Source organism: Phasianus colchicus, chromosome 6 (genome assembly GCF_987193195.1).
Source record: "Phasianus colchicus chromosome 6, bPhaCol1.hap1.1, whole genome shotgun sequence".
NCBI lineage: Eukaryota > Metazoa > Chordata > Aves > Galliformes > Phasianidae > Phasianus > Phasianus colchicus.
In genome coordinates, this window is record NC_143441.1 from 34,814,616 (window position 1) to 34,841,124 (window position 26,509).

At 35.1% G+C, this 26,509-nt stretch overlaps 1 protein-coding gene across 1 annotated transcript in view; it reads left to right on the plus strand.

Moving 5' to 3' along the window:
- Positions 1-23,102, plus strand: part of MALRD1 (MAM and LDL receptor class A domain containing 1) — a 215,277-nt gene extending 192,175 nt beyond the window's left edge. Inside the window, exons 36-40 of the mRNA XM_031614457.2 lie at positions 12,129-12,211; positions 12,305-12,395; positions 20,930-21,005; positions 22,611-22,667; positions 22,986-23,102. Coding sequence (XP_031470317.2) covers positions 12,129-12,211; positions 12,305-12,395; positions 20,930-21,005; positions 22,611-22,667; positions 22,986-23,102 — 424 coding nt within the window. The remainder of the gene's footprint in view (positions 1-12,128; positions 12,212-12,304; positions 12,396-20,929; positions 21,006-22,610; positions 22,668-22,985) is intronic.
- The last annotated feature ends 3,407 nt before the right edge of the window (positions 23,103-26,509 follow it).

Sequence of the window (26,509 nt, forward strand, 5' to 3'; positions counted from 1 at the left end):
CTGACGTAAGACAATCTGTAGAAAAACAGAACGCAGGAAGAATTTGTTGACTTCTCAAACTTTTGGATTCTACCTCCATCTGTTCAGGCTGTTTACCAGCAGTGCAGGTTACCTAGGTTTTCATTCTGCCTAGTGATACATATTAAAGGAGTATAAAGAATGCTCTTCATTGTATAAGCACAGTGATTCATTGCACAGCAGCATTAACTCCATCCTTCATCTCTATAGCGTATTTCTTGGCTGCAAACAAGAGTTTATGGAATGAGTAAGCTGAATGCTGTTAGAAGTTCTATTATTAGCTGTTGCTCAACATATATTACTAAAAATAATACCTACTAAAGACCACTGGAAGACTTGTGTTGTAGCAGAGCACCAAGTATATGAGTTGAAATAACCCATTCAGTCCTTTATTGAATTCAAGTAAATGAGCCAGATTTTGAACTATCTATTTTTCTCAGTGAAAGTTTCAAGAATGTGCCAGGAGTTCAAATTTCTCTTAATGTCAACAGATAGACTAGTATTCGGTTAAGTTTGAAGATTTGAGCACTGATAACAATAGAGAAGATTCAGCTACTCGTAATGTCAATATTTTTTCCTGCTATTAGGCATAGTAAATTGCTTCTGCTATATGCCATGATGATAATCTCATTGCAAGCACTGAATACCAGAATTAAAGTTTTTTATTTGGAAGGAATGTCTGGAGGAGTCTGTGATCTTCCAATTAGATACTGTATCTGAACATGTATGCATGAGAGTTTGAATTGAAAAAGCACGGGAATCCTTAATTCTAGCTTCTGCTAAATTCTGAAGTCTTGACTCTGTAACCATAACAACACAAAGGGAATGTGGTGCTGGGAGAAAGGTTATGAGGAAATTATTTTTATTGCATCTTAAGTGTCTTAGGTTCTCATAAATTGCTTAAAGGTCATTTCTCTGAAGATTTCATAATTTTAACTTGTTAGAATGAAGCTAGAGAGTGAATTCCACATGCTTCTGGGGAATTCATTTTTATTATGAGTCCCGCCATTATTTTTTTGCTTGGATCACATTTGCACATTGAACTTATTACTGAATTTAAGCCTTTTCTGAGGAATTATTCAAACAGAGTGTAAACCACTATCTATATTAGGCTGAGGGTGAGCAAAACAGAACTTTTGAGGCTTTTTGTATTAGGTCTCTTGTCACTGTACATTTAAAATTCAAAATGAAATTTTTAAAGAATGTATCTGTAGCTATTGATACAATCTTTGTCTGTACTTGTGTACTATACTTATACAACACAGCAGTTGAGAAGCAGCAGCAGTAGATGTTAATGTGTACTGATGTCTCCTATGTAAGCAGTTAAATTTATGATTGTCTGAGAATGACAAAATGATTTATAATCTCTAATATATACTACAATTCACCTGCTAGGAGCAATAGCCTGAGTTGGCAGACTGGTTAAAACAGACTATTTCAGCTGATAAAAAGAACACACCAGTACAGGAAAGATGATAGTGGGGGGAGATTGGATGGATCAAAAATTGTTAACTGCACTAAATATGTGGCTTAATAATGACAAAAAACATTCATGGCTTGCCCTTTTTATTTAAGTAATGATTTAACAAGTAAATTAGAAATTCATGTATATGAAAGCTATGTAAAAAGTGAACATCGGTAAAAAAGATATGTGAATTGACTTTATTATAAATACCTATTATTTCTTCTATAACTACTTGGGCCTCTCCAAAAGTAATGTTTCCTATTTTATTACTTTGGCCAACAAAATCAGAGGCATGTGTTGGTGGTATAGCAGTCAGTAGAGGTGGAACCCTCCCACAAAAACTCAATTACCTGTTGTTGCCATGTGACAGATGGCAGCAGAGGGGCAGCATGTCAGAATGGAGTCAGACATGGGAATGCAGATGGAGCAAAGATATGGAATTGAATTCCTCCATGCAGAAAATAATTGCATACATTGACATTAATCGAGGCTTGCAGAACATTTATGGAGGCCAAACAGTGGATGTGAGCACAGTGGGTGGTGCATTTTAGCAGTGGCAACAGTGGATCACTTCTGTTGGTGCAGACTTTTACAAGTATTGCATACAGATTCTTGTTCATAGCTGGTAAAAATGCATACCTAATGGTGGTGACTTTGTTGAAAAATAGTGTTTTGTAGCTGACAATTCTCTCTATCCAGTAGTGTTATTGTGCGCTTTATATTAGCTGTCATTTCCATTTCCATGGAAATAAACGGGATACATCACTTTCAGAGAGACCTCTGTAAATATAGTGTTGGTAAAAAAGTAGTCTCTACTTATTATATTCAGAGTTCAATAAAAGAGAATAAGAAGACACATACAAAAAAAACAGAAGAAAAAAAAAAGTAGTGAAATTTCCTAGAAAGGTGCCAGCTCCACATTCCCAGTATCTTATCTTTCAATTCTAGTTCATTAAATGACTACAGCGTTTTTTTTTCATCCTCTAAAAATGACAAGCTTTTGGGGTTTTCTTTGCTTTTTTTGTTTTGTTTTTATAGGCAATATTCTGTTAGCCATTTTTTTTTGCAAATGAAGCTACAGATTTAAATGCAGTGGACTGACACTCATTTAAGACTGAGTCATTATTAGAGCTCTGATCTCACATGCTCAGTGGTCAATGTACCTACAAAATTCTTTCAAGATATTTCTTTCCTGTAGTGTCAATATCTCATGTCAGCATCGAAATCCAACAAATTGCTTTCTGATGGTTTGTCCTTAAAGTAGATCTGGCTTGAAATATTGCTCTTGTCCTAGATAAAGTTCAATTGAAAAATCACTTAAAAACAATCATCTATTTTAAAAAAAAAGTTGTTTGTTTGTTTTTTGTTGGGTTTTTTTTTTTTTTTTTTTTTTTTTTTTTTGGTAGTTGGTGTTAATGAGTTTGTTGATGGTGGTTTTGTTTTTGCTTTTCTTGAAGAAATTTGAAGAATTTTGCTGTTTGTTTTTAATAGCTAGCTAAGTGGATAATGATTTCTCTGTTGAATCTAGCCCCAAATACTTTCTTCAGTATTTTATTTCTTTTCTTACTGGGCTTCAGTGTTGTTTAGAAAATCTGTAACTATAAAGCTAGCATCTCATTAAGTTGGAAAAGGTAGCATTTAAATGAGTATAATGGTTTGAAATAGTGAATTTAAGGTCTGGCCATCTGCTGTGAGTACATATTTCTTTGCTGCAGCTGAATGAATCTGTACCATTAAATAGAGCATGTGCCACATACCACCCCTGAATGAATTCTGAGGACTGTTTTATTGAAGAGTAAAGCTACAGAAGGAAATGACACAGAAAATAGTTTGTAGATAGGTCTGAATATCCTTATGATAAGATAAAATATTCTGAAAAATTATTTCTTGTACAAGACTACCATAAAGTAATTTGTATTTTAAATCAATCTAATTATTAGTTGAATAATCTCAAAATAAGGGCTTGTTCTGAAGTTTTTAGGTAGAAACCAAAAAGGAAACTAATAAGAAATTCTGCAGGTTTCAGACACTGGCAGAAGTTCTTTAAAAATTAAATTCAAACTCTGTGAAATACCAGGTTTTTGATCTAACTACAAATTTTGGTGAAGAAATATTTGCTCCAAATTATTCTAGTCATCTTTATTTAAAATGACTGAAGCTAGAGGAAGTATTTATCCTTCCATCTTTGATAAATTGTTTGGACGTAGCAGGAGGTCATTGTCTGTGACACAAAGCTCACCCTCATGCTCCTATTTTACATCAGACCTTGTTTGTTTGTTTTTTATTTAGGAATTTAACAGCAAGAGTGAAGGTGCTGTTCTTGGCTAGCTGTGTAACAGCCAAATGCACCTATCTAATCTCAACTGCCTGTCTTGACACTTTTGTTGCCAAATGTCTCTCCATTTCAATGTCTTTCTTATCTAGACTGTCTCTGGATTCCTTCTTTTTCAGGAGATTAATGTTAGAAAAATTAGGTCCCTCTGGAAGCCTTTAAATTTGCTCACAATAGTTTCATTGTATATCTGTATAAAAAGTAATTAGATACAGTTGCCAAGTCCTTCCTTCTACAGGTACCTTTTCTAATTCAACATAGGCTGTAATTAAAGCCTCTCATTGTGGCTGTAAGAGTAATGAGCAATTGCAGTGTATCGCACTGCAGACCTGGGAGTAGCTGACAGCACACCCTAGGAGTGAAAAAGCAAGAAGATAAATGTAGAAAATGATGATGCCAGTATAATAATTTCCTTCTAAATTACTATCAGTGAGAACTTAAAGCTCTGTAATCCCCAAAGGTTTTCGTTCTCTGTTTTAAGGAGTTGTCTCTAGTACATATCATTAAGTTCTTGGCTTCTAAGACTTACTGTGTCAAGGACTCCCCCAGGTCAGTTAAGCACTATGTGGCAAATAGCTTCCTTATTATTAGTTTAAGATTTATTTCCTTTCACTTTGATTGAATGTTCTAAAAGATAGACAGCAACATGCAATTTTTCCTCCATCTACCATATATCATTTTGTTTACACTAGCATATCTGCTCCCACTCATCTTTTGTATAAATTAAAATTGATCTTTTCAGTGTTTGTCACATGATTTTAATTACTATAATCTCTAATGTCTTCCATCTTACTCTTTATGCATAGTGTATGCTTTATACTACAAATTGAACATTTACTTTCATTGAATAACCTACAGTAATTCCCAATTTTTTTCTCAGACTACTTATATTTTATTTAGAATCTGTTTATATCTCATATTATTTTGCTCTATGTTATCTTCTGTATTTATCAACCATGAATTTAGCAATTTTCATGATAGAACTGTATATATGGGTCAGCAAATCCAGGCCCTTGTGACCACGTACAACTACATAATATAATGCAGTTAATAAGTTCAATTAGCTTCATTTTATGACTAATTATGAAAAATTTTTGTCTTGCATATTCCTCTCTGCCATGCTGTGTTACTGTGAGTTTTCAGCACCTGATGTCCTTGTAGGTACATGGCACCAAGTACAGAGGAAATCAGCTTGATGGCTGGCTCTTCTGAGATTGATAAGAGCCCTTTTTCTCTGTTCGATGCTTTCTAATAATTTATCCATACATTTTTTTCATAGCCAGCTTATAAGCATTTGTGTGTGTGCAAGTATCCTTCAATAACCTGAATAGCCCCTCAATAGCTCTGTTGTTTATCCTCCTAATTGTTTCTAGAGAAAAGCCATATGTCTTTTGGCTGTTCTTTCAGTAGACTAAACAAGCTAAAACCTTTCAGAATCCTCTTGCAAGATTTTCTGTTTTTCTGCTCTGCTTAGTAGTTCTTGGCATTCATCTTTTGGAAGAGGAGTGAGCAGAACTGCACACAGTATTTCAGAGAATGTCCAGTTCCCTCCCTGTGGGTTAATGTGCCTTTATCTACATACTACAGCTTGTACTGCTTAGGTCCGTCCCCTAATGCATTCCTCATCCCAAGGTTACATAGTGTTGATAACTCATAGTCATCTTAATGTTAACTTCCTCTGCCATCTCCACCATTTAGGAAGTAGCAAAGTTTGTACAGAGGCATATTTTTTCATTCCTGTGTTTGTTATTCCCTGGACTCTGGTCTAGTATTAAATGGGGAGGTTGGTGGCCCTGCATGTGGCAGGGGGGTTGGATATTCGTGATCCTTGAGGTCCCTTCCAACCCTGGCCATTCTGAGATTCTGTGGACTCCTTGCTAGCTGCAGTATTTGAATGCTTGATCTGCAGTTCTTGACATTCAAAGTTACCATCCACTTCAGATGTTTTTTTCCAAAAAGCAGAAGTTTCTGCTTTTCCCACACCCCCTGTGAATTCAACCACAGAGGGAACAATCTGTTTCCTTATTCCAGCTATAGACAGCAGGCAAAAGGTTATATTCATCATAAGTATGATATCTTCTGAGGCCATTCACAAAACATTCAATATTGAAATATTATGTTCAGCATTAAAGACTGATGAGATAATGTTTATTTTTTTATTCCATTTATTTTATAATGGAATGAGGAGTTGCTGTTTTCATCATACTCATAAACATCTAGTGAATCTTATATTGCAAAATGTTAACTGCAAAGACAGAGAACAGAAAAGGTTCTCTCTATACACTGATATAACAGAGGGACATAAAGTCTATTTTCTGCAAACTGAGGGCTTTTTCTTTTTTTTTTTTTTCCTTTATGTTCTGCTCCCTTTCCGGGAGCAGGTTGCACTCCAACAGGTATGACGTAGATCCTGCATAATGACAGCACTCATATGTGTAATGATTCCCACCTAGTGTGCTATAGACATTAACAGTGACAAATCTGGGTTCACTCAGAATACGTGGACTTGCATTTTGTGACAGATTTGTAAGCAAGCACAATATCTGGAGAATACTCCTAAAATAAGGAGTCATGCTACTTATTTTATTGTGGAGAGCAATCTGACTGTAATAATCCATATTTTACTGCCTTAATTTACATACTGCTAATACCAGGCATTAAGTGATTAGATGAGTGGATGTTGTTCTTTCTGAATTTACTAAACAACCTTAGTCATTATGAAATGTTAGTAATTACTACTGTTGGGGAAAAAAGGCAAACCACAACAACAAAAGAAAAAAAGTTTTCACTATTTAGTTTTTCATACACATCAAAATCTTCTTTGAAAATGCAGCTTTTGGAATTCTTTCTCTCCAAGTTAGCAAGGAGCTATGTTCATACTTGCTCTCGGAGGTCATGGAATCAATTCCCTATTGCCAACTGTCCCTATCCAAGAGCCATATGTAATACTGACAGGCTAGAATGACAGAGCTTTTATCTATCACAGACTAAAGGAAGCAAAGCATGAGATGAAAATGAGCAATCAAGAAAACATCTGTATTTATTTGGAGGCTTGCATATGCTATCATTAACACAGCATAAAGTTTGATTTTCTGAAACGTAGCGGTGTATTAACCAGACATGTTATTGGAAATTAAACCTGCCTTGAATGAACATCAAAAAGAACAAAAAACTTGTTTGTTTTTTATCTGTTGTTTTGAGTGAAATGATCTGTAACCTCAGGCAGAAAGCTCAGCAACACAAGCAATGTTCACTCATCTGTATTACCAGTATGCATATTAAGAAATAATGGGTTGGAATTCCTAGAAGAAAATTTGTAAGGTAACCATTCTCTGTGCAGGGTGACTTTCCTGTAGGAACTCGCTAATAGGAGAAGACATTTTGTCAGGCAGGATAGATTAGGATGTGTACTGGGATGGAAGGATTCAAGTGTATTTTGTCTGTCTCTTTTGCTCCTTCTGCTTCAACTATGAGGGAACTTCCTGTCTGAACGGATTGCAGTGGCTATCTCAGTGCTTCAGATGAGCTTAAGACTCATGTAAAATGTGCTGCTGCTAATTAGTCTAGATTTAATTAGTCCAGTGAAATTAATTTTACATAAATAATGTGGAATTTAAGGTTCATGGCTCAAGAGATAAATTCAAAGCCTTTTCTGAATTGTCTGTCTTAAAAGTAAAATACCAGAAAAGGATTATTAAGGAACTACTTCAAAACCGGCATTAACCTGCTAATGAAGATTTAGCACATTGCCCAGAAGACATGGTTGATCTGTGCTCTGTAAGGTCCTTTCACCACCATCAGCACCCATGTATCCCTAGCTGCTCCCATCAGAAAGGGAGATAATAGTGACTTTGAGGAAGAAACTTATTTGCCTCTCAACTGAATGTAAAGCACTGTAAATACAGTCCACGCACAGCAGGGGGTAGGTAATTAAGAGTGTTCTCCTTCATTAACTAGACTTCAAGTGAGCCATCTCTTGGACTTGAGCCACAGGCTGCTTTGACCTACCTGGAGCTGTTAGAGTAATTAAAGTTCACTTCAGGATTGCATATGCCAAGGACTAAACAGTACAAAGTTGAAATTAGACTTCATTTCACATATAACTGTATGGCATTATTTCTGTTATTCACTGATAGAGTTTTGCAGTATCAGCCAGAGGCCTAAATCTGGGTATTGAGACTGTACTAATGTGACCACAAAAGCACAAAAAAATATTCTTTGTGCCCTCAGTAAAGCTAAAAGAATCTCTTCCATTCTCTCAAAAATGCTATGAAGTAATATCATGTTCAGTTTGAAATTTACCTTTCTCATCTTTTTTTTTAATGTGTTTTTATTTTTTTCCTTGCTTCTGGATTTTGTTTTGAGAATGTATAAATTCACATCACTCTTGTGGAACTCTCTAAGGTCTCAGAGTGTGTGGGCTTGGCTAAAGAAAGGGTTCTTCCATCTTTATGTACAAGTTTGAACTTCACCAGTACTGCATTTTCATCACTACAAAATATAAAAAAAATATTATTATTCCTAATATTAGCACTAGTATTATTGTCTGCAGTAACATCGGCCATGCACTGTCTTTTGACAGTCAGAAGCCAGTGTTGTAGAGAAGTTCATCAAACGTTTTTTCTCTTCTGTTCTCCCTGTCTCAGATTCAGCTCAGCCAGCAACTGCTATTGTTATCTAACCATTGCATAGCAGAGATGATAGACAAATAATAAAATGATATATATATTATTTGATGACATGTAAAATAGTCTTCTGGATTTCTTACCTAAATCTATTATCCCGTGTAAGGCAACACCCATAGTATTTATTCATTTTGACTCTCTGCAGCAGAATAATTGGAGTAGTTTGTTTAGAATTATTTATATTTTATTTTAAATTCAGACAGCAGAACAGTTATCTTCTCTAACCTGAGTTATTAGCAGATTCTAATACCATTAAATATCTTGTTATATTTTCTCCCCTCGTTAGCTCCACCACAGATATTACAGCAAGCAGAGGTAGTACTTGTATCAACTTGTTAATGAGCAATCAGTTTTTGCTTTTTTTTTTTATTTTTTGCAGCTTTACTGAAAGTTACATGCTTCTCAGCAAGCTGTAACTCATTTTCTTTTTTTTTTCTTTTTTTCTTTTTTATTGAGAAAATGGCATGTAGTAGGCAAGGAAGAGCCTTGAAAGACTTGAATGGTTCTCCAAATTAGAATCAGGGTTTTTCTGATAACTTTACATTTTACCTCACTGTTAGGAGTAATGGCTAAGTTCCTATTCCAGAGATAAAGATAAGCAAATAAAACTATCTGTGAATATACAAGTGAGAAATCTTAACCAAGCAGTATCTTCACTTTTCAGATTTTTTTTGTTCTTTAGCATTCCTTTTCTGACCTTGTCTTTGAGGATTATCTGTGTTGTCTTTACTACTGTCATCTTTTTTTTCCTAGCCTCCTAACTCCCTCTATAAAAACTCATGCTTCATGTCTTTCAGTAGTTTTTCCCCCCTTTTTGGTTTTGAACTTGTCTAAATCACCAAGTTTTTTGAGATTCTATCTTTCCCTCACTTTAATCTTTTTTTTTTTTTTTTTTTTTGCTCCCTTTTTGATAAGTAATAGAGGTATTATTAGGGAACATTTGCAGTAACAATCTGGTATATCATAGTGAAAAACCATTTCAGTGAACAAAATTATCCATTGATATCTGACATCAGTTTCCTAATTAGTGTGTGTCATGAAACATGAAACTGTTTGGATGGGATTCAAGGATTTGGAGGATATGTGACCAATCTAAGTCAGTTGGTAGTTGAATATATAGGAAGATGAACTAATTTCCCAACAGACTAAAAGGTAACTAATATTCATCCATAATTCAAATGCAGATAGCATGAATGCGTAGAGATATTTCATCATTAAATGTAAACATTACAGCATATGAAAGTAATTATTACTAGGTGGTAGGATTTTCCCATTCTCTTAGCAGTATACGCACCTGCTTTATAAGAAATAAGTTTCTGCAGCTCTGAGGTGTGTCATGCCCCACTGGTTGTGGAGCAGCAGATGGCACTTCTCTTACCACGTCTGAGTAGTGCTTATGCACAGCTGCAAATCTGTTTTCTCTTTCTTCCTTTTACAGTCAAGTAAGTTCTGCAGTGACAGGCAAGAAGGAGCAATTTGGGTTAAAAGCATATCTAGCTCAACAAAAAATCTGGCAAATGGGGAGAAAAGAAATTATACAATTGAGAGCAATCAGAAAATGATTTCGATGGGTGATTACCATCAGATTGCAGTGTTTCTACATGGATCCACAGGGCTTGGTATGAGCCCAAGAGCAATTTCACATTTGTATAAAATCATCAGTCCACGTAAAAGAACGGCTTATGGATTACATGATTTTTGTAATATTCTGAAGAAAAAGGAAGACTAAGGGGACCGGGTATTTTCAGTCACTGAATACAATGGGTCTGCAGCTCATCATGAGCTGTCAGCTGAAATTGTGCCACTTTTTCTTTAAAATGAGCATGTCAGAAGATACTACTCCAGTCTCTAAGCTTGGTTTCATTAATATACCATTTATTAACCTTGAAAAAAGTAACTCCTTAACCAGAGGAAATTCAAGTCTGTGGCGTGAGATGGATTAAATCAATCTCTCTGCTCACTGTGTTCCAATAGAGCTGGTACTTTCCACATAGCATGTTCTCCATCCACCATTTTTCAAGGGCCCCCGGAGTTACAACAAATCCCACATCAGTTTCTTTTGGTCTTTGGTGAAGTCATCTTCCTCCAGTCATTCCTGAGATTAGGATACAGATTTGTTTTCTGACAAACCCTGATTACTCTGAAATATTACTGAGACTGCAAACAGATGCTTACTGCTTCTATCATCCTAATTGGCCTCTCTCTACACTTATCTGAACACATGCAGGAAAGTGAAATACTCCCCTCTCTCCAGAGTGCCTAATTTAACTCAGTGCAGCTGGTGGGATATGACACATAGGCAGCACCTTGTGCTATCCCGTTACAAATAGCTCAGTGTTCTGTCACATCTGTTCAGATAAAACAACTTTAATGTAAAGATTAAATTCTGTGTATGTAAGATGGGTGTGCATGAGATGAGCTCACAATTATGAAGTAGAAGGTGCATCACAAAAGTTGATGACTACAAAAAAAATTGTTGGTATTACAGTAAGAAAGCAGTTTAATGTAAGATTCTCCGGAATTAATTGTTTGTGAATGCATAAAAAGTTATGAGAATTGAAATTAATTTCCTATTCATGTAACAATAGTAGGACTGGAACTGGATTGCTGCCATCACTGCCTTCTGATGCCCTTTTAAAAAAAAAATAGCACCAGCTACTCAGATAATTTAAAAGCTGGTAGAAGTCATTCCAGTGAGACACTCACAGTGGGGTTCAGCTTATCAAATGAGGAGCCTTGCATTTAGTTGTCATCTACTGTATGAAGTACTTCTACTTTTACAGAGTAAATTTCCTTTTACAGTAGTCTTGATTTGGGCTGTATAAGTGTCTACTGCCACTTGTGACTCCCTGGAGTACCGATGGATGGTGTGAGGCACTCCAAATGATCACAAATTTCCCCATAGGCAACGAAGATCTGGTCTCTGAGGTCTCTTTACTCTGATAGTGAAGACTGGAACAAAAGCTAGTAGCCAGAAGTTTAAACAAATAAATCAATAAATGGATACACATATGGGCACTGTGATCAACTATTAAGCAATAACTGAAAAGCTTCTATTAGACTATTTGAATTTTGGTTCCTTCAAGTCAAGATTGTACTTGGAGTGAACTGCAAATTTAGAATGCAGTACTTTGGTTTTGAATATATATTTATAAAGGGTATCAGTTTTGTAAGGAAATTGATAAACAATAAAAATAAAATGGTAGATGAGAAGTGAAGAGATTTCTATCTCATTTCTAATTGTGTATCTTTCTCTATAGCAGCATCCCAGATACCCAGCTCAAAATTTATTTAGAATTCACATGGGGGATAGAGCGATAAAAGGTAAATGAGCAGGGAAATGAACCACCTATCTTTTGCCATGAGGATAACAATACCATGCCAAGATGGACAAGGAAGCCAAATCTAATCTTTGAATTTTTATAGGTTTCTGCTGTTGTTTTTGCTTGTTTTTGTTTTATTTTGTTTTTTTTTTTTTATTAGAAGGGGGGATTATTTATTTTATGTATTTCTAACCTAAATTCCTAGTTGAGCCTTGATCAGTGGCAAAAATACGTGTGCTTGCCATAGCTTATGATGCTTGCTTCTTGTCTTTTCAGATATTTTTTTTTATTATTATTATTCACAGATGTGGAAAAGAATGGAAAGGAAATCGTTGTCACATAAGTGCTAAGCCTCTTCAGTCTCCCACTTCAAGTCTCCTTCGAAATGGTGGGTTGGGTCTGGAAAAAAGAAATATCTTTCTATTCATCCTTTCAGTATTTCCTTTTTTCTTATAACAGTCTGATTGCTCTGATTTTGCAGATATTTGGATTGGGTTGGGGATCAGTTTCTTGCTGATTAAAATTGCAGTTGGTGCCTTATGTTTCCTGTCAAAGAAGAAAGAGCACAAAATGTAAGTGAAACTTTTATTTTGTATAAGGCAGGCAGAAGTGTGGCACAGAGCAATGGCTAACTGCCCAGTCTCCTTGGTTTCAACATTTAAATCCCCGTTCAGTCTAGCTTTTCAACATTCTAGTTCTGATCTTAGTGGACCCCAGTCCACTAAAAATGAGTTATGGCATGACTTTCAGAATGTTTTGATTCAACTTCATATGATTAACTTGTAAAGTTCATCTAGCTTAATAGCAGTAGCTGTGCTTTAGTACAAGATGGTTAAATGTGAAAAACATGATGTATTTGTGGTTTCTTTAAACCTCTGAGGCCAAATTAGTTTATTAAAGGCAGGTTGACAGCTTTTTCTGAAGCTACTGAGGACACATTTCCCTTGAGAACATTTTTGCCTTAAATTATTCCAATATTTACACACATCTGAGAACTTACTCTTACCAGTGATACCTAGATGGCATAACAGCAGGGCTTTTTTCCCAGAAAGATTAGTGTTTTTCATTTAAAAAAATATTTAATAAATTGGGGGAAAAAAAAACAAGTTGTGAAACTGCAGAATCACATGAAGATTTCCACAAATCATACTGTTTGTCTCCTCTTCTTTGGTACCTAGACACGCTGACAATCTGTTTGATTTTGTATTAGTCCTCTTAATCAGTGTTTATTTTGACACCAAGTCTATTCCTTTCACCTCTTCACTCTGCCTCTTCATCTCACACCCATTGTCTGATACTGCTGGCTTCCACTAGAATCACTCCAGTACAGACTCTTGGCTTCTGGTCTAAGTACTGGTCTTGCATGTGATGAATGAGTGCTCTGGATGGTGACTTTTTTTCCCCAAATGCATCTTTCTTCCAACTTGCTATCAGTACTGTGCAAATAGAATGGACATTGTCTTCTAACACCCTCCTACATTAAGATCATCCTCACTGATTGAAAGAAATCAGCAAAATTGCTGCTGTTTTATTTAAAAATATATTTCAAGTGCTTTGGATAACATTGCTAGTAATACTAAAGGTCTTTCTTTATCCAATTACTTGACTTCATTTTTATAAGACCTACCCCAGGTTGACAGTGCATTATTTCGCAGATCTCTTATCTTTTAGCCCTTTGTGTCATTGCTGTGGTAATTTCTACGTTCTAAGATTTTTTTGCTGTTTTTTTTAATTTTCCTGTAGCACCTATATTTTCATCTCTCCCTATCTCTTTACTTACTCTGCTCAATCCTTCTCCATCAGCAACAACTGTCAGTTTCTCCCTTTTAGGAATTCCTATAGTGAACTGCCTTGTTCACTCTCATGTTGTTCAGTTTCCCTCACTCTTCATTTTCTTCTCGAAAACTCATATTCAGAGACGTCTCTTCTCCTTTCAACCTCTGTTTTGCTATAGACCTTTCTTACTTTTGGGATGTTGCTATCTCCAAAACTATCTACTAAACTGCGTGATCTGCCCTGATGTTATTGCTGCTGACAGCTCTCCTAACACTGCATACCACCCCTGGCAGATAGGGTTGTCTACAGACGCAGAGGCAAAACATTGAAGCAAGAACATTTAGTGGCTGTGCTACTGTTAATTGAGTGCATAGCATCACCTACTTTCTTTATGTCTGCTTCACCTTCTGTTAAGTGGGAATAATAGCATTGCTTTATCTTACTTCACAGAAGCTTTAAGCTTAATTCATTTCCATTTATGCAACCTGCTGAAGTATGTACATAGAAAGACAACTCAGAAGTGCAAGATAAGCTGTATCATAAGAGCTGTTTAAATTTGTTTGTAATTTCAATTAATATTTTTCAAATAAAATATGTTTGATGGTGTTTAAATTAAATTATTTTTCTTAAGCTACTTTCTCTTGTGTTCTAAACACTTCCCTTTTTCTTTCACAAATATTTGCTTAGGGGCTACTGCACTGCTTTCCATTTCTCTTCCCCTATCATATCTGTATTTGAAGAATATTTTTTCCTTTCTTGTAGGTATATATGCTAAAAAAAAATTAGAGATATTTTTTATATTGATCTATGAACAGTTATCATGTTGCAATATGCCAAACACTTAAGCATCCTGTTAGTTATGAAGAAAAACAGGGCTGAATAAGAATCTTCTTACTATGACACCTCTGAAATGAAGAGAGTCAGAGCTGTGGAAAAAAAACCAACACCAGATTAGAATAATAGAATCATAGAATCACAAGGTTGGAAAGGATCTATAAGATCATCTAGTCCAACAAAACTCCTATCACCATTACCACCCACTAAGCTACTAAACCATATCTTGTAGCAGATTGGATACATTAGATAGTTTACTCATTCTGGTCTTGATTTGTTTTCAGTGGAGCTACCAGAATTATGATGCTGGAGATTTTTGTGGCTCTGAGTTTTTCTATTAGGAACTGACTAATACTATCAAATCTCTGAACCCATGGCACAGAATATACATTTCTATTTTCATTGTTTTTAATCATAGTTGACTTAACATGTTAGTTTGAATTTTGCATTTTGTAGGCATCGTCAAGGAATAATCTAACTACCAAGTGTCAATTTCATTGAAATTTTGAACTTGTGAAAACACTGAAATATGAAACTTTGAGAATAGAAATTCAAGTTTTTCTCTTTGTCTTTACATACTTGGTAACCAGCACAGGTTGGTACATAAAAATCTTGGCTGGAAGCATAGCAATAAATTAATGCAATTTATTCCTTAACTACCTAATCAGCAATGACTAGCCCAAAGTTAACCAATGTTATAATACTGTAGTTTGGATATTTGAGATAAAGCTTGAGAATAAGAAGTGACTAGTGTTTGCATAAGTCTGTAAAATGTACAATGTGATAGCACCACATAGAGGCATGAGATTTAACTCCTGATTACTTTCTTTCTTTTCTTTTTTCTTTTTCTTTTTTAATGGAATTTGATGAACTAAAAGCAATAATTGTGCACAATACATTCCTACAGATCATTTTCATTTCAGAGTCTTGTGTCTTCTTTTAGACTTCCAGGGTTGTGTTGTTTTCTCAAGGGCATTAGAGGAATTCCATACTTTAAAGTGTCTGCTCTCTCTTTCACAGGGAAGCTTTTGCACACTTAAGCCCGTATTTACTGCCTTCTGAAAAAAATGTTTTGCTATTTAACTATTTTTTAATAATTTCTTTAAGAGTCTCCTTTTTTCTGTCCTGGTATAAAACAACGAATGCAAAATAAAAAAACAATTTGTAGCTGCTCCTCAAAGAAGCACACTAACAGAATTTGTTAGCTCTCAGCGCATTTTTAAATTTAATGCAGATCCACCTATGCCTCAAATGAAATAGCACAGGAATGTGCACAAAAGCTAAAGGAAAAGTTTCAGATTCCACAGAAATAATCTTTCCAGTAGCAAGCCAGCTAGGAGGCAATAGTGGTACACTGTAAGTCATTAAACACATGTTGCTTTTAGAAGTTGTCCCAATTAAGCAGTGAGCACCTGAGAGTTTCATTTCATCCCTCTTTTTCTTCACTGGAAAAATTGATAGTGATATAAGCTCTCCCTCCAATCCAGACAACATGCTTTTCTCTCACTTTATTCACTCCTCCTTCCTTAGTAATAATTTCATCTCTGATTGTCAAGCTTGAAACTCATCAGAGTCTAAGTGGGAGTTACTGGAAGTCATTTATTTATTTACTAATGGACAATACCAGCCTGCCACAGAACTTGGCAGCAGTCTACTTCATTAGTAGAATGAAGTAAAATCTACTGGAATGGCATTCAGATATGCAAGCAACTTCCCAGCTCCCAGGTGGATATATGTGAAATTTTTGTAGAGAATTCTCAAATTGGAGGAAGCATGTATGTTTCTCACATTCTTGTTCATGTTCCAGAGATGGCATTCTGGTTCAGAAGAGAAGGCTGCCAGTTGCTTCACTTCTCCAGTGGCATCTGTCCCTATTGACTTAATAGAATCAAAACTGCATTTTGACTTCCATTTAATACATCTGCCCTCTAATGCTTCATTTTATTTTCAAGAACAAAAGACAAAAAGTGAAAATCAAATACTTTCCATCTAGCTAAGCTATGTAGAAACATAGCTATTGTCTCCAGTGCAGTTGATGTCTCTGGATCCTTTCAACTTATTTCTTTCCCAATCTTGATCTATGCCATCAGCTGCAGTGCTAATGCACCACAGTGGTTATCAGTCCTATCAGTTGAAATGATTACAAAATGCAAAATTTTCAAAGCATATCAATAATATATCTTACCGTATAGACAAGGGACTGAAAAACTGAGGGGCTCTATTATTTTAGAATAATAGAAAGTCATGGAAACCAGGGCTAATAAATGTAATTCTTCATCCTGCCACAGGAAAGATTCAAATATGACTCTTCTACATTTGCATTTAAGGAACTCAGGTAACATGGATTTGATGGCCTCTTAGGACAATCTTGGTACTGCAAGTAGAAAGAGAGGTCTTTTCCTAACTGTCAAGATGTCTTTCTGCAATTTAAGGTCATTAGTTCTTGTCCTATTCATCGTGGAGATATATAGATAAACATTCCCCTCCTCCCTGCAAAAAGCTTGTTATATACACTTGAACTTTTTTTACCTCCCTACAGTGTTTAGCTTTTTGCAAGCTAAATAAGCTCAGTATTTTCAGCCTCTCCTTATGGTTAAGGGTTAGTTACAAAAATGATCATTCCTCATTGCCCCAAGACCCTGTCCAATTAGACCACATCTTTCTGAATGTTTGGTGTGAAGAAATGAATAGTGTATTCCGGAGGAGGTTCTCCAAGGGCATTTGAATAACTGCCTGAGGTGGCTGTGCTTCTGTTCCTATATCCCAAAGTGATTAACAAAATGACAATATAATTACATTTTTTCATCTCTTTTTGGCTTGTGAACTAGAGGGAAAAAATATATTCTTCTTATAGAAGGAGAGAAAATGATATACTTTTGGAGAAAAAGAAAAAAAGTTGTGAAGCAGCAACCCTATCTGTAGTTTGGGGGCTGTTTTATTAGTCTAATGTTGCTATCCTAATCCATTCCTACTTCTATAGAATATTTTTTTCTGAAGCATTAAAACTATTGCTACAATAAGAAGTATTCAGCTATTTCTGCTATTACTAAGTGTTTTTTCTGATATGTATATCTCATGGCTAACACACTTAGAAAAGCAAGCAAAGAAACTGAAAGTGACATGTTGAAAGAACAGAGGAAATCTCTTGTTCTGGAGGCTTCAGTCTCAAGATGCAAAGAACTGACCATATATATATGTACATATATAATGTTTCCTAAATGCCTCCATGTATATAAAGTGTGGACCTAGAAAACCTTGGCAGCATATTAATAAGCTAATCAATCAACAAAGCAACTTTTAAAGTGATTCTAAATGAAACTTTTAGAGTGGTTGCCTTCCTTGCGTCCTGTCCTCCATTTCTTCTGTGGGATACACAAAATATATTGTACTTTTGCAAATGTTAAGTTTAGCTTAAAAGATTTCACAGATGATTTGGAAACTGAAATCTTGAGTTACAGTTACTATTTAGAGCAGAACCTTTGAAACCTCTATAAAGAATTATTTTAAGGGGTTATTTTAATGATCATCTTAATTTTAATTGACTCTTTGGTCCATTAGGAATTTATTCTTATGTGAACCTGATGATAAACATTCTTCTTGTACTGTATTTCCTACAAAGTTGTGCACAGACAAAGAGAAATACTTGGTTTTTAATTGAAAAGTATACTGAAAAGTGGAGAATTCCCAGTTTTATCTCCAAACCAATGAAATCCATATCCTATACTTTTCCATTAGAAAACATGATGTTACTGAGCAGTCCCTTTCTACACAGACAGACATTTTGTGAAGTAGATAGCCTTCTCCCATATGGCTGAAGTTATATGGAAAAGCCTAAGAGAAGGCAGCAGTTTTTTTACTAGGAGATGCAGATGTGTTTAGCAAAACCATTACCCATGTGACCTGGTCTACATCCCACGATGATTATTCCTTTCCTATTGTGGTATATATGGTTATGTTAGAAAACACAGTTCTCTCTGAACTGCTTTACCCATGTTTGAATCATTTTTCTTGTTGCTGTTCTCCTTTTCTAAAACATTATATGCTTGGCTTTTTTAACCCTAGTTATTCTTATTCCCTGATTGGTACATTCTCCTGGACTTGGCATTTATGGTTTTCTAATTTTTCTACATTTCAAATTTATTAGTTATTCTGAACCATAATTTTTGTGAGTGATGGTTTACCCTTGCCCTTCTTGTACAGTGGTAACACATATGTGACTTATGGTATGCAAGTTAATATGAAATCCAAAGCACTACTTTGTCATTAAGTTCCTTGCAGATCAGTTTGTAAAGCCTATTCTTCACTTCATATAAATCTGAGTTGCATAAAAACAACCAGTGCCCTTATTTTGCCCTTAAATTCCCATTAGATGCCTGACTGCATAAGCTCTTTCATGATTCAGACCTAAACTCTAAAGACATCTGAAATATGCTGGATAACCTGAGGAAGTCTGAATTACTATGCTTAAGAAAACCTCACACACATAAGCTGGACCAACTTCAGCACAAAATACAGAGAGATGTTAAAGAACACAGCCAACACATTTTTGTGCCCTCAGTTTTGCATGGCAGCCTGCTGGTTAGTGGACTTGCAGAGGAAGCTAGAGATCTGTGTTCAGTCTCCTTTCTGCCCTCAGGCTACAGCTAGGAACTTGGAATGCTCTTGCTCAAATATGTAAAAATTTATTCAGTTCTTTAGTCTGGGGAAAAAAAACAAATCAGAACTATCCCTATCCTTATCATCTCCTATTGGCACATTGGGGGGTTCCCTCTGTAAACTGTGTGATTTGCCCTTTTTAAGTGTCTTCACTAACTCAAGCAGAACCTTATTTCCATATCATGATCTTAGCCCATACATATGGTTTGTGATGTCTGAATGTGATACCAAAATAAAGGCATGCAAATCTGGCCCTTCAGGCAAAAACTTACAAGCACAGCCAAGTTTCTTGAAAACTTCTTATTTGAGTTTTCTTCTAGTCTCAGGTTTTGTGAACTAAAGGGTAATTTTAGAGTAAAAAAATCAATTCTCTGTAAGTTTTATGGACTTTATTTGGGAGAATTAGTATGCAAATATGCACTCAGGCGCATATAAATAACCTAATATGTTATAGCTTCACTAAACTAACTAACAGCATCAGAATGCCAAGAATAATTAACTGTATGATTAAGGCCAAATGAACAAACCAACAGGTTCAAGTATTCAGCTTGTCACATTGCCGTGACAGGAAATCAAAAAGAATTATGATGTTGACATTGGAAGGAATTGCTTTCTGACAGGCTTGTTGTGAAAGATTTTAAGGATACATATCTGTTTTAGTTTACAGCCTTTCTTGCACAGATTTAACTCATAAGGGGATATATTTCTGTAGACTGTATAGTTCTCCTAAGCATCTATTTTGATTTCAGTTCTTTGCTAAAGAAATCATGCAGTGTATTTTGCCCCTGGCTCTCACTGAGAATCAGCAACTTCCCTTCCTAACCACTCCATCATCTATGTCTTCATGGCTGCTTCATGGTGGTTTCTCTTGTTCCTTCAGTGCTGTAACACAGAGGCTGGATGGAAGTTAATAAGGAGAGAGCACTTAAAGCACCTGTAGGAACAGCTTTGGAATAGCACTACTTTTTTAATAGAAGAAAATCCATGTCTTAACCACTGTAATTGAATATTAGTGTTAGAGAACTTTTTATTTTAGTATATTGTACAAACACTGGTTTTTGTATGCATGAAGACGTGTATGTAATGTATATGCCTTGCCAAAGTTCAGTGGGGGAGATATTTTTACTCCTAAAAGCACCAGTGGGGAAAACAAAAGCTAAATGCATCTTTTTAGAAGTCATGTATATGGAAAAAAACTTCAGATATAGGTAGGAAAAAAAAAAAAAAAGTGAAATGTGTGAAGGCCTCTGTTGGGAAAGCGTATGTTTAACCTTCGAGGTGAGATAATGAACAGAAGACCCACAATTTCTCCTATTTGTCTGTTTTAAATTGCTTAAGGCATTACATCCATTCATGAAACTTTTACAATCTGGTGTCTTCAGGGATTCTTAAAATATTCTTGATTTTCCAGCAAAAAAGTATGAAGAATACTTACAATAGTAAAGCTATTTCCGATTATATAAATAGCCTAAAATGCTTTCCCTGCATTAATTTTAAAAGTCCTTGCACATTAAAGTAATGCAATATTTTAGCTAATATGTTGTTTAATCTAATGTATAGCACAATGCCTGCATTTTATGAATACTTAATAGCTCTATGCATATCCAGGCACATATGTTTTTTAACAGAAACAAATGAAAAATAATTTTTTTTAATATATCACACTTATATGGAAGAAATATTTGTTTTCATTCATTTTAGTAGAGTTGAATTGAGAATATATTTAGCATGTAAATTTTTTTCACTTTTTAGAAAGTCTTTTTCATCCTGAAATTATCTAATTCTTTGGCAGCCTGCGTGGTTTTGGAGGGTTTTATTGTTTTTTGTTTGACTTTTGAAGGAAAGTAGAGGAAACCATAAATACTTCATTTGCCAATCCATTGTATGAAGATCTTAGTTCATCTGGAAAAGCAAAGGTAAGCAGCAACAGCTGGTCCTATGTATTCAAAAATGTGTGAGTTTGTAGCCCTCAAATATGTCTCCCACTAAGACAAATAGCATAACCCACCAGTGATTGTTATTTAATAAAATTAAAGACTTAAAAACTACTGCATCAGATCAGTTCCAGTGCTTTTTCAGTGTGTAGCAGATTTGAAATCAACCCAATTCTGAGAACATCTTGATGTTTGTAACTAATACTGTCTGTGGGCTGCTGAATGTGAGAAGAAAAAAAAAAAAGAAAAAAAAAAAACTAAACAATTTTAGATGAAGCATTTAGCCAGATATATCAAAGAGAATTATTATTACTTCAGGAAAAAAATAAAAAACAACAGCAACAAAGCATCACACGCAGAGGTGCTCAAGTTGTCTTCATGCGTTCAGTTAAATTTAAGAAAATGTGCATTACTATTTCCATCACTGTGAAATTCATTTTGAAAGTAATCTAACAAGTCTATACAGCGTCTGCTCCTTGGTCACGTTTTTCCCTAATGCTACCTGTTGATCATAATTGAGAGACTCGTAGGGTAAAGAAGAAGTCTGTGAATAAAGTGTATATCTAAATGTGAACATAGTGTAGGAAAAGAATTCAAGACAAGATTTAGCTATAACAACAGAATGGTAGCTATAATTTATATTTTAAATTTCACAAGAGAAATGTACTTGACTTAAAATGCAGCTTTCTGTGTTATTTATCACTGGAAATAATACATTTGAATCACCTTGAGTTTAGGGGGAGCCAAATGAAATTTAAAACATCCTTTCTACCCTCATTTTGATATTACCCTTGTCAGAACTGAAACAATTAAGCTAGGATAGAAATAGAAAGATGGAATTTCCTTGTCCCTTCCATAGTCAGTAATATAATATTTTGCCACAGTTTTAAAAAAGATTGTGATACGTCATGTACAATCTCTTAAAGATTCCTTACAGGTGATTTTAGAGACATTTGACCAAATAATTCAGTTACAGGCTTGGGTTTATGAGAGCTCCAAGTAGGAAACACTCCCATCTCAATAACATACAATTTATCAGGATATCTGTATTGCATTTAAAATATACTCCTGACAGTCTTATTTTAATAGCAAGTTGAAAAACAGAAGCACAGTGCCAGGGGAGAGATTTTCAGAGAAGGCAGCTACAGGCACTGTGATTGAAGCACAGTGTTGTACCAAATTTTCCTCTTTTCTCTTTAAGATTGTGAAGATACTGTGTTTGTGTTTACTAATTCTTCCTCTAAAATGAAAAACAAGAGTTGTGAGTTTTGTTTGTGTCTGATGAACCTTAAATCTGAACAATATATCACAAATCAAAACATACTATAAAAACTGAACATCTCTTGTCTCCAGCTGAGTACACATAAGTGATGCACTTGTGGGCATCTAAGTTTCATAAAGAAAGAACAGATCTTTCTGAACTTCTCTCCACACTGAAACTATGCAAGCCTAGCATTGTCTTACGCTTGTCCATTGGCATTCATAGAGTGTGTTAGTATAATAGCCACATGGAAGGATATTTTCTGAATATCATTTACAGCTCAAAAAAATAAAATAAAATTCTGAAGCTGTTGTGTCTCTTTGCAGTTTCCTGGATACACTGCTTCACCTGCTGTTCAAGTCAGTGTTTCTCCATGGTATGAGGTATGTAATAATACATTTCTCTTCTAAAGTAGGGTGTCTGTTGGCCTTTTAAATAAAATGCTGTAGCAGAGGAAAGAGAAAGTAGTCACTTAAAGTGCTGTTTAAATACTAGCAGCTCTGGAAGGTGCTAGTTATCTTAGGAAGATAATAGGGCTAGATTGGCTGCCAAGATCCTCATAATAGTAATTTCATTAATGCTGTTTACTGTAGCTATTTGTTATATCATACAATAATTCAAAAATTTCCAGTAAGACAGATGCATTCTAACTAATTAATTTAATTATTTGTTTTTTAAATTTTGTTCTTTTTTATTTTTAGTATCCATTCAATGAAGGTGAGAATACTACCTCTTTTTCAAATCCTCTCTACGGTGAGCCATCAAGAGACATGGAGAAATTATGCAGTTCCTTGAAAATAGACAGAAAACGGGATTAATATTGTGTGTGACGTATGACTCTTTGTCTGAAGATATGTTCTAAAATCTGAAAGTATGCTACTATCCTGCAGCATTTGCAATATGAATAACACTCCACAGAATAAATCTTTTATTAGAATAATTATGTTCAGAAAGTAATATTATATTAAAAATTGAATCAATAAGCGTATATATAAAAATATAGAAAGCCAAATTTATATATATCTACTCTTTCCTATTTCTGTTGGTGCAGAAATTGATTTGTAATTACAACTATGAATTCATTTTACATTTGAACAATTCAAATGCCACTATGTTAATAAAATGTTTAATCAAATCCAGATTTCTGAAGTCTAATAATCATAATTTTATATCTATTATTTGGGAAATGATGACTTAAATATTTCTGCAATTTTACATTAGAAATGGATTTTAAATGGCTGTTTTAGTGTTCCAAGGGGCAGAAGCAAAAGAAAAATCTTTGTGTAATTAGAAACATGTTGAGATAAATCAAAATGGTCACAAATTTGAGTATCTGCTCAGTATGTAATTCAGCAATGTGATACAATGGTATATACACTTATTTTTTAGAAGTAGATTTATTATTAACCTTGAAAGCCACATCTGACCAAATTCCCTTCTGGTCAGATCTACAGTGGTTACCACAGTGCTACTGATGTACGTAGCTTAGTGGTTGGCAGAAGATAGCAACTAGCATATTCAGGTAGCTTATTTCTGCCAAGTAAGCTGGCCTCCCACGTAGCTGCAACTTATGTCCTCACAAGACTACATGGTGGGAATTCTAGTTCGTCTCCTGAATTTCAATGTCATCCTCTGCCGTATAAGATATAGCTTACACTTTAAATAACTCGAATATATGTCATTTTCCAACATGCCCACTTGAATTATCTAGTGGTTATTTTCAATTTGAAGGCTTAAATGTTTCTGCAGTGCCTACCTGACTGTGTTTTAACAGCCTACTTAATTTTAAATCTAGTAGAAAGTTTAAAAGATGCAAAACTACTTCAGATTTCATAAAATAAGCTTTTTGGATGCAGACATTATTTCTGTTAGTTCAGGTAATATTGAAATGCATGACATTTATTAGACTTTTCAGTCTCCCCACAGAAGAACACGCTGAAGGCTGGCTTCATTCCATCATGCATGGGACTTCTTGGTTTTGGGTGTGTTGTTGTTGTTGTGTCGATCATCTTTCACCTTTTCTTAATAATACAGTGGAACCTCAGCGCTCCATACCTGGACCACAGAAATACTTTTCAATTTTTGTTTTCTTACCTAAATGACATGATGTTTCCTGGGTAGCAGAAGTAACGAAGCACGATTCTTATTGATATCTCTCCATCATCCTCTTCACATCGTTCTGACAATATGCTTAGAATCACAGAATATCCCAAGTTGGAAGGGACTCACAAGGGTCATCGAGTCCAGCCCCTGGCTCCACAAAGGACCATGCAAAATTCAGACCCTATGTCTGATAGTATTATTCAAATTCTTCTTGAACATCAGCAGCTTTGTGCTATGACCTCTGCCCTGGGGAGCTGTTCCAGGGTCTAACCATCCACTAATGAAGAACCTTTTCCTAACACTCAACCTGACCATCCCCTGACTTAAGTCCATGTGATTCCCTCAGGTCCTATTACTAGTAAGTGATCGGTGATGACTTTGTGCTGCATTGTAAAACCATATTTCATTTTTCTCCCTCCTCTGTAAACTCCTCACTTCTTCCCCAAGCTCTATAGCCTACCTTAAAGCTGTGTCTTGAGCTTGTTCCCCTAAAGTGCCCTAACAACAGCCAAAAAACAAGAAGCATTAGCCACTATGCCTGGTTCAGAGCAGCACGAGTGCTCATCAGCTGCCACACATTTGCTGGTTGGCCAGCTGGCAGCACACTGCTACTTCTCTCACTCTGTACCCTGAAGCTGGACTGCTATTTCCTGTTCCTCTGCTGATTTTAATGAAGACAGTCAGAGCATCATACCTTCCAGTCACATACCTGCCTTGATGCCAAATTTAGTTGCAAGTAAAAGGTAGACCAAAGACCAAAAGGTATTCATGGAGGTTTTTAATAAGGAACCACAGTTCGATGATCACTCATGCTGTTTTCCTTTTGCAACATGATTAATAAGACAGAAATATGGAACTTGCTCACTATACTTGTTAAGTTGCTCTACAGAGAAAAGACCTAATATAGCAAAGTGCCAGGTGCCTCCAGCTCCTGAACTCTCTGGTATTTTGATTAAAACTGTGTGAAATGATTGTTTTCAGCATCATAAACAGGCATTGAACATTCCTACAAGATCAAGCCCATGCAGTCATATTTCCACTTATTCTGCAATAGACAGACAGTGCTTTCATTAAACATTGAAATGCTGTTATACCATCATCCTTAAATCTCCAAGCATTGTGTCCTCTTATGTTTTTCTGTAAAAGAAAAAAAAAAAAAAAAAAAGAATTACATTAATAACAAGAAAAAAATCAGTATTGCCAGAATTTATCACATTATCCTTTACGAAACAAAATATATATATTATTAATTTTACTCATATTTTAATCTTGTATATAGAAGCATATAATAAAGAACTTATGAAATAATTCAAAGAATATTATAGTCCTCATCAGCAGCTGTTTCCTGAGAGATTGTCACTGAGCTCTATTATTTGTGAAGAAGAGAAAAAACAAATTATTGGTCTTTTACCAAATTATTTTTAATTTCTACCTATATAGAATATTTTTGAAGAAATTGTTAACATTCAGAGTTTTCATCTTCCTGAGCTTCAATAATTTTTCACGATTCTTATTTCAGCAAAAACAAAACAGTCACTCATATCCATTGAACAGTAATGGTCTTACATCTAACAGCTGAATAACAGCCCAAGAATGAAATGTTTGCTTACAGATAAAAAATTAGAGTTTTTATTTCATTTTTGGAAACCTGGCCGTACTTTGGACCAAAGCAGTAGAATTCATATTTTAATTCACCCTTGCTACAATTTCACTTCTTAAAATCTAAAGAGAATGTCAAGGACAAATAATTTCTTAAATATTTATACATAGGTTTCATACTTCTCCTAGTTAATAATAGTCCTTGACTAAAAAGCCTCTGTATACTCATGCTGCTAAGTCATAAATTCCATGTAGTAAAAGTGAATTGCTTCCAACAAAGGCTTGTTTTCCTGGAGTAATTTGAAGACGGTTATTTTAGCCAGATGATGAATTGTGTGTTTATTTTACTTTAAACTTGTTTGTACACTAATGATCCAAGATAACAGAAGAAATAAATTGCAAGACAAAACTTTTAACAAAACCTAACACCTCTGCAATGTGGTCGGTACGTGCTTTTTAGAGTTGTTTTATCTCCCTGAATATTGGAGTAGTAGAGAATATAGTCCCTTGATTTTGACAAATT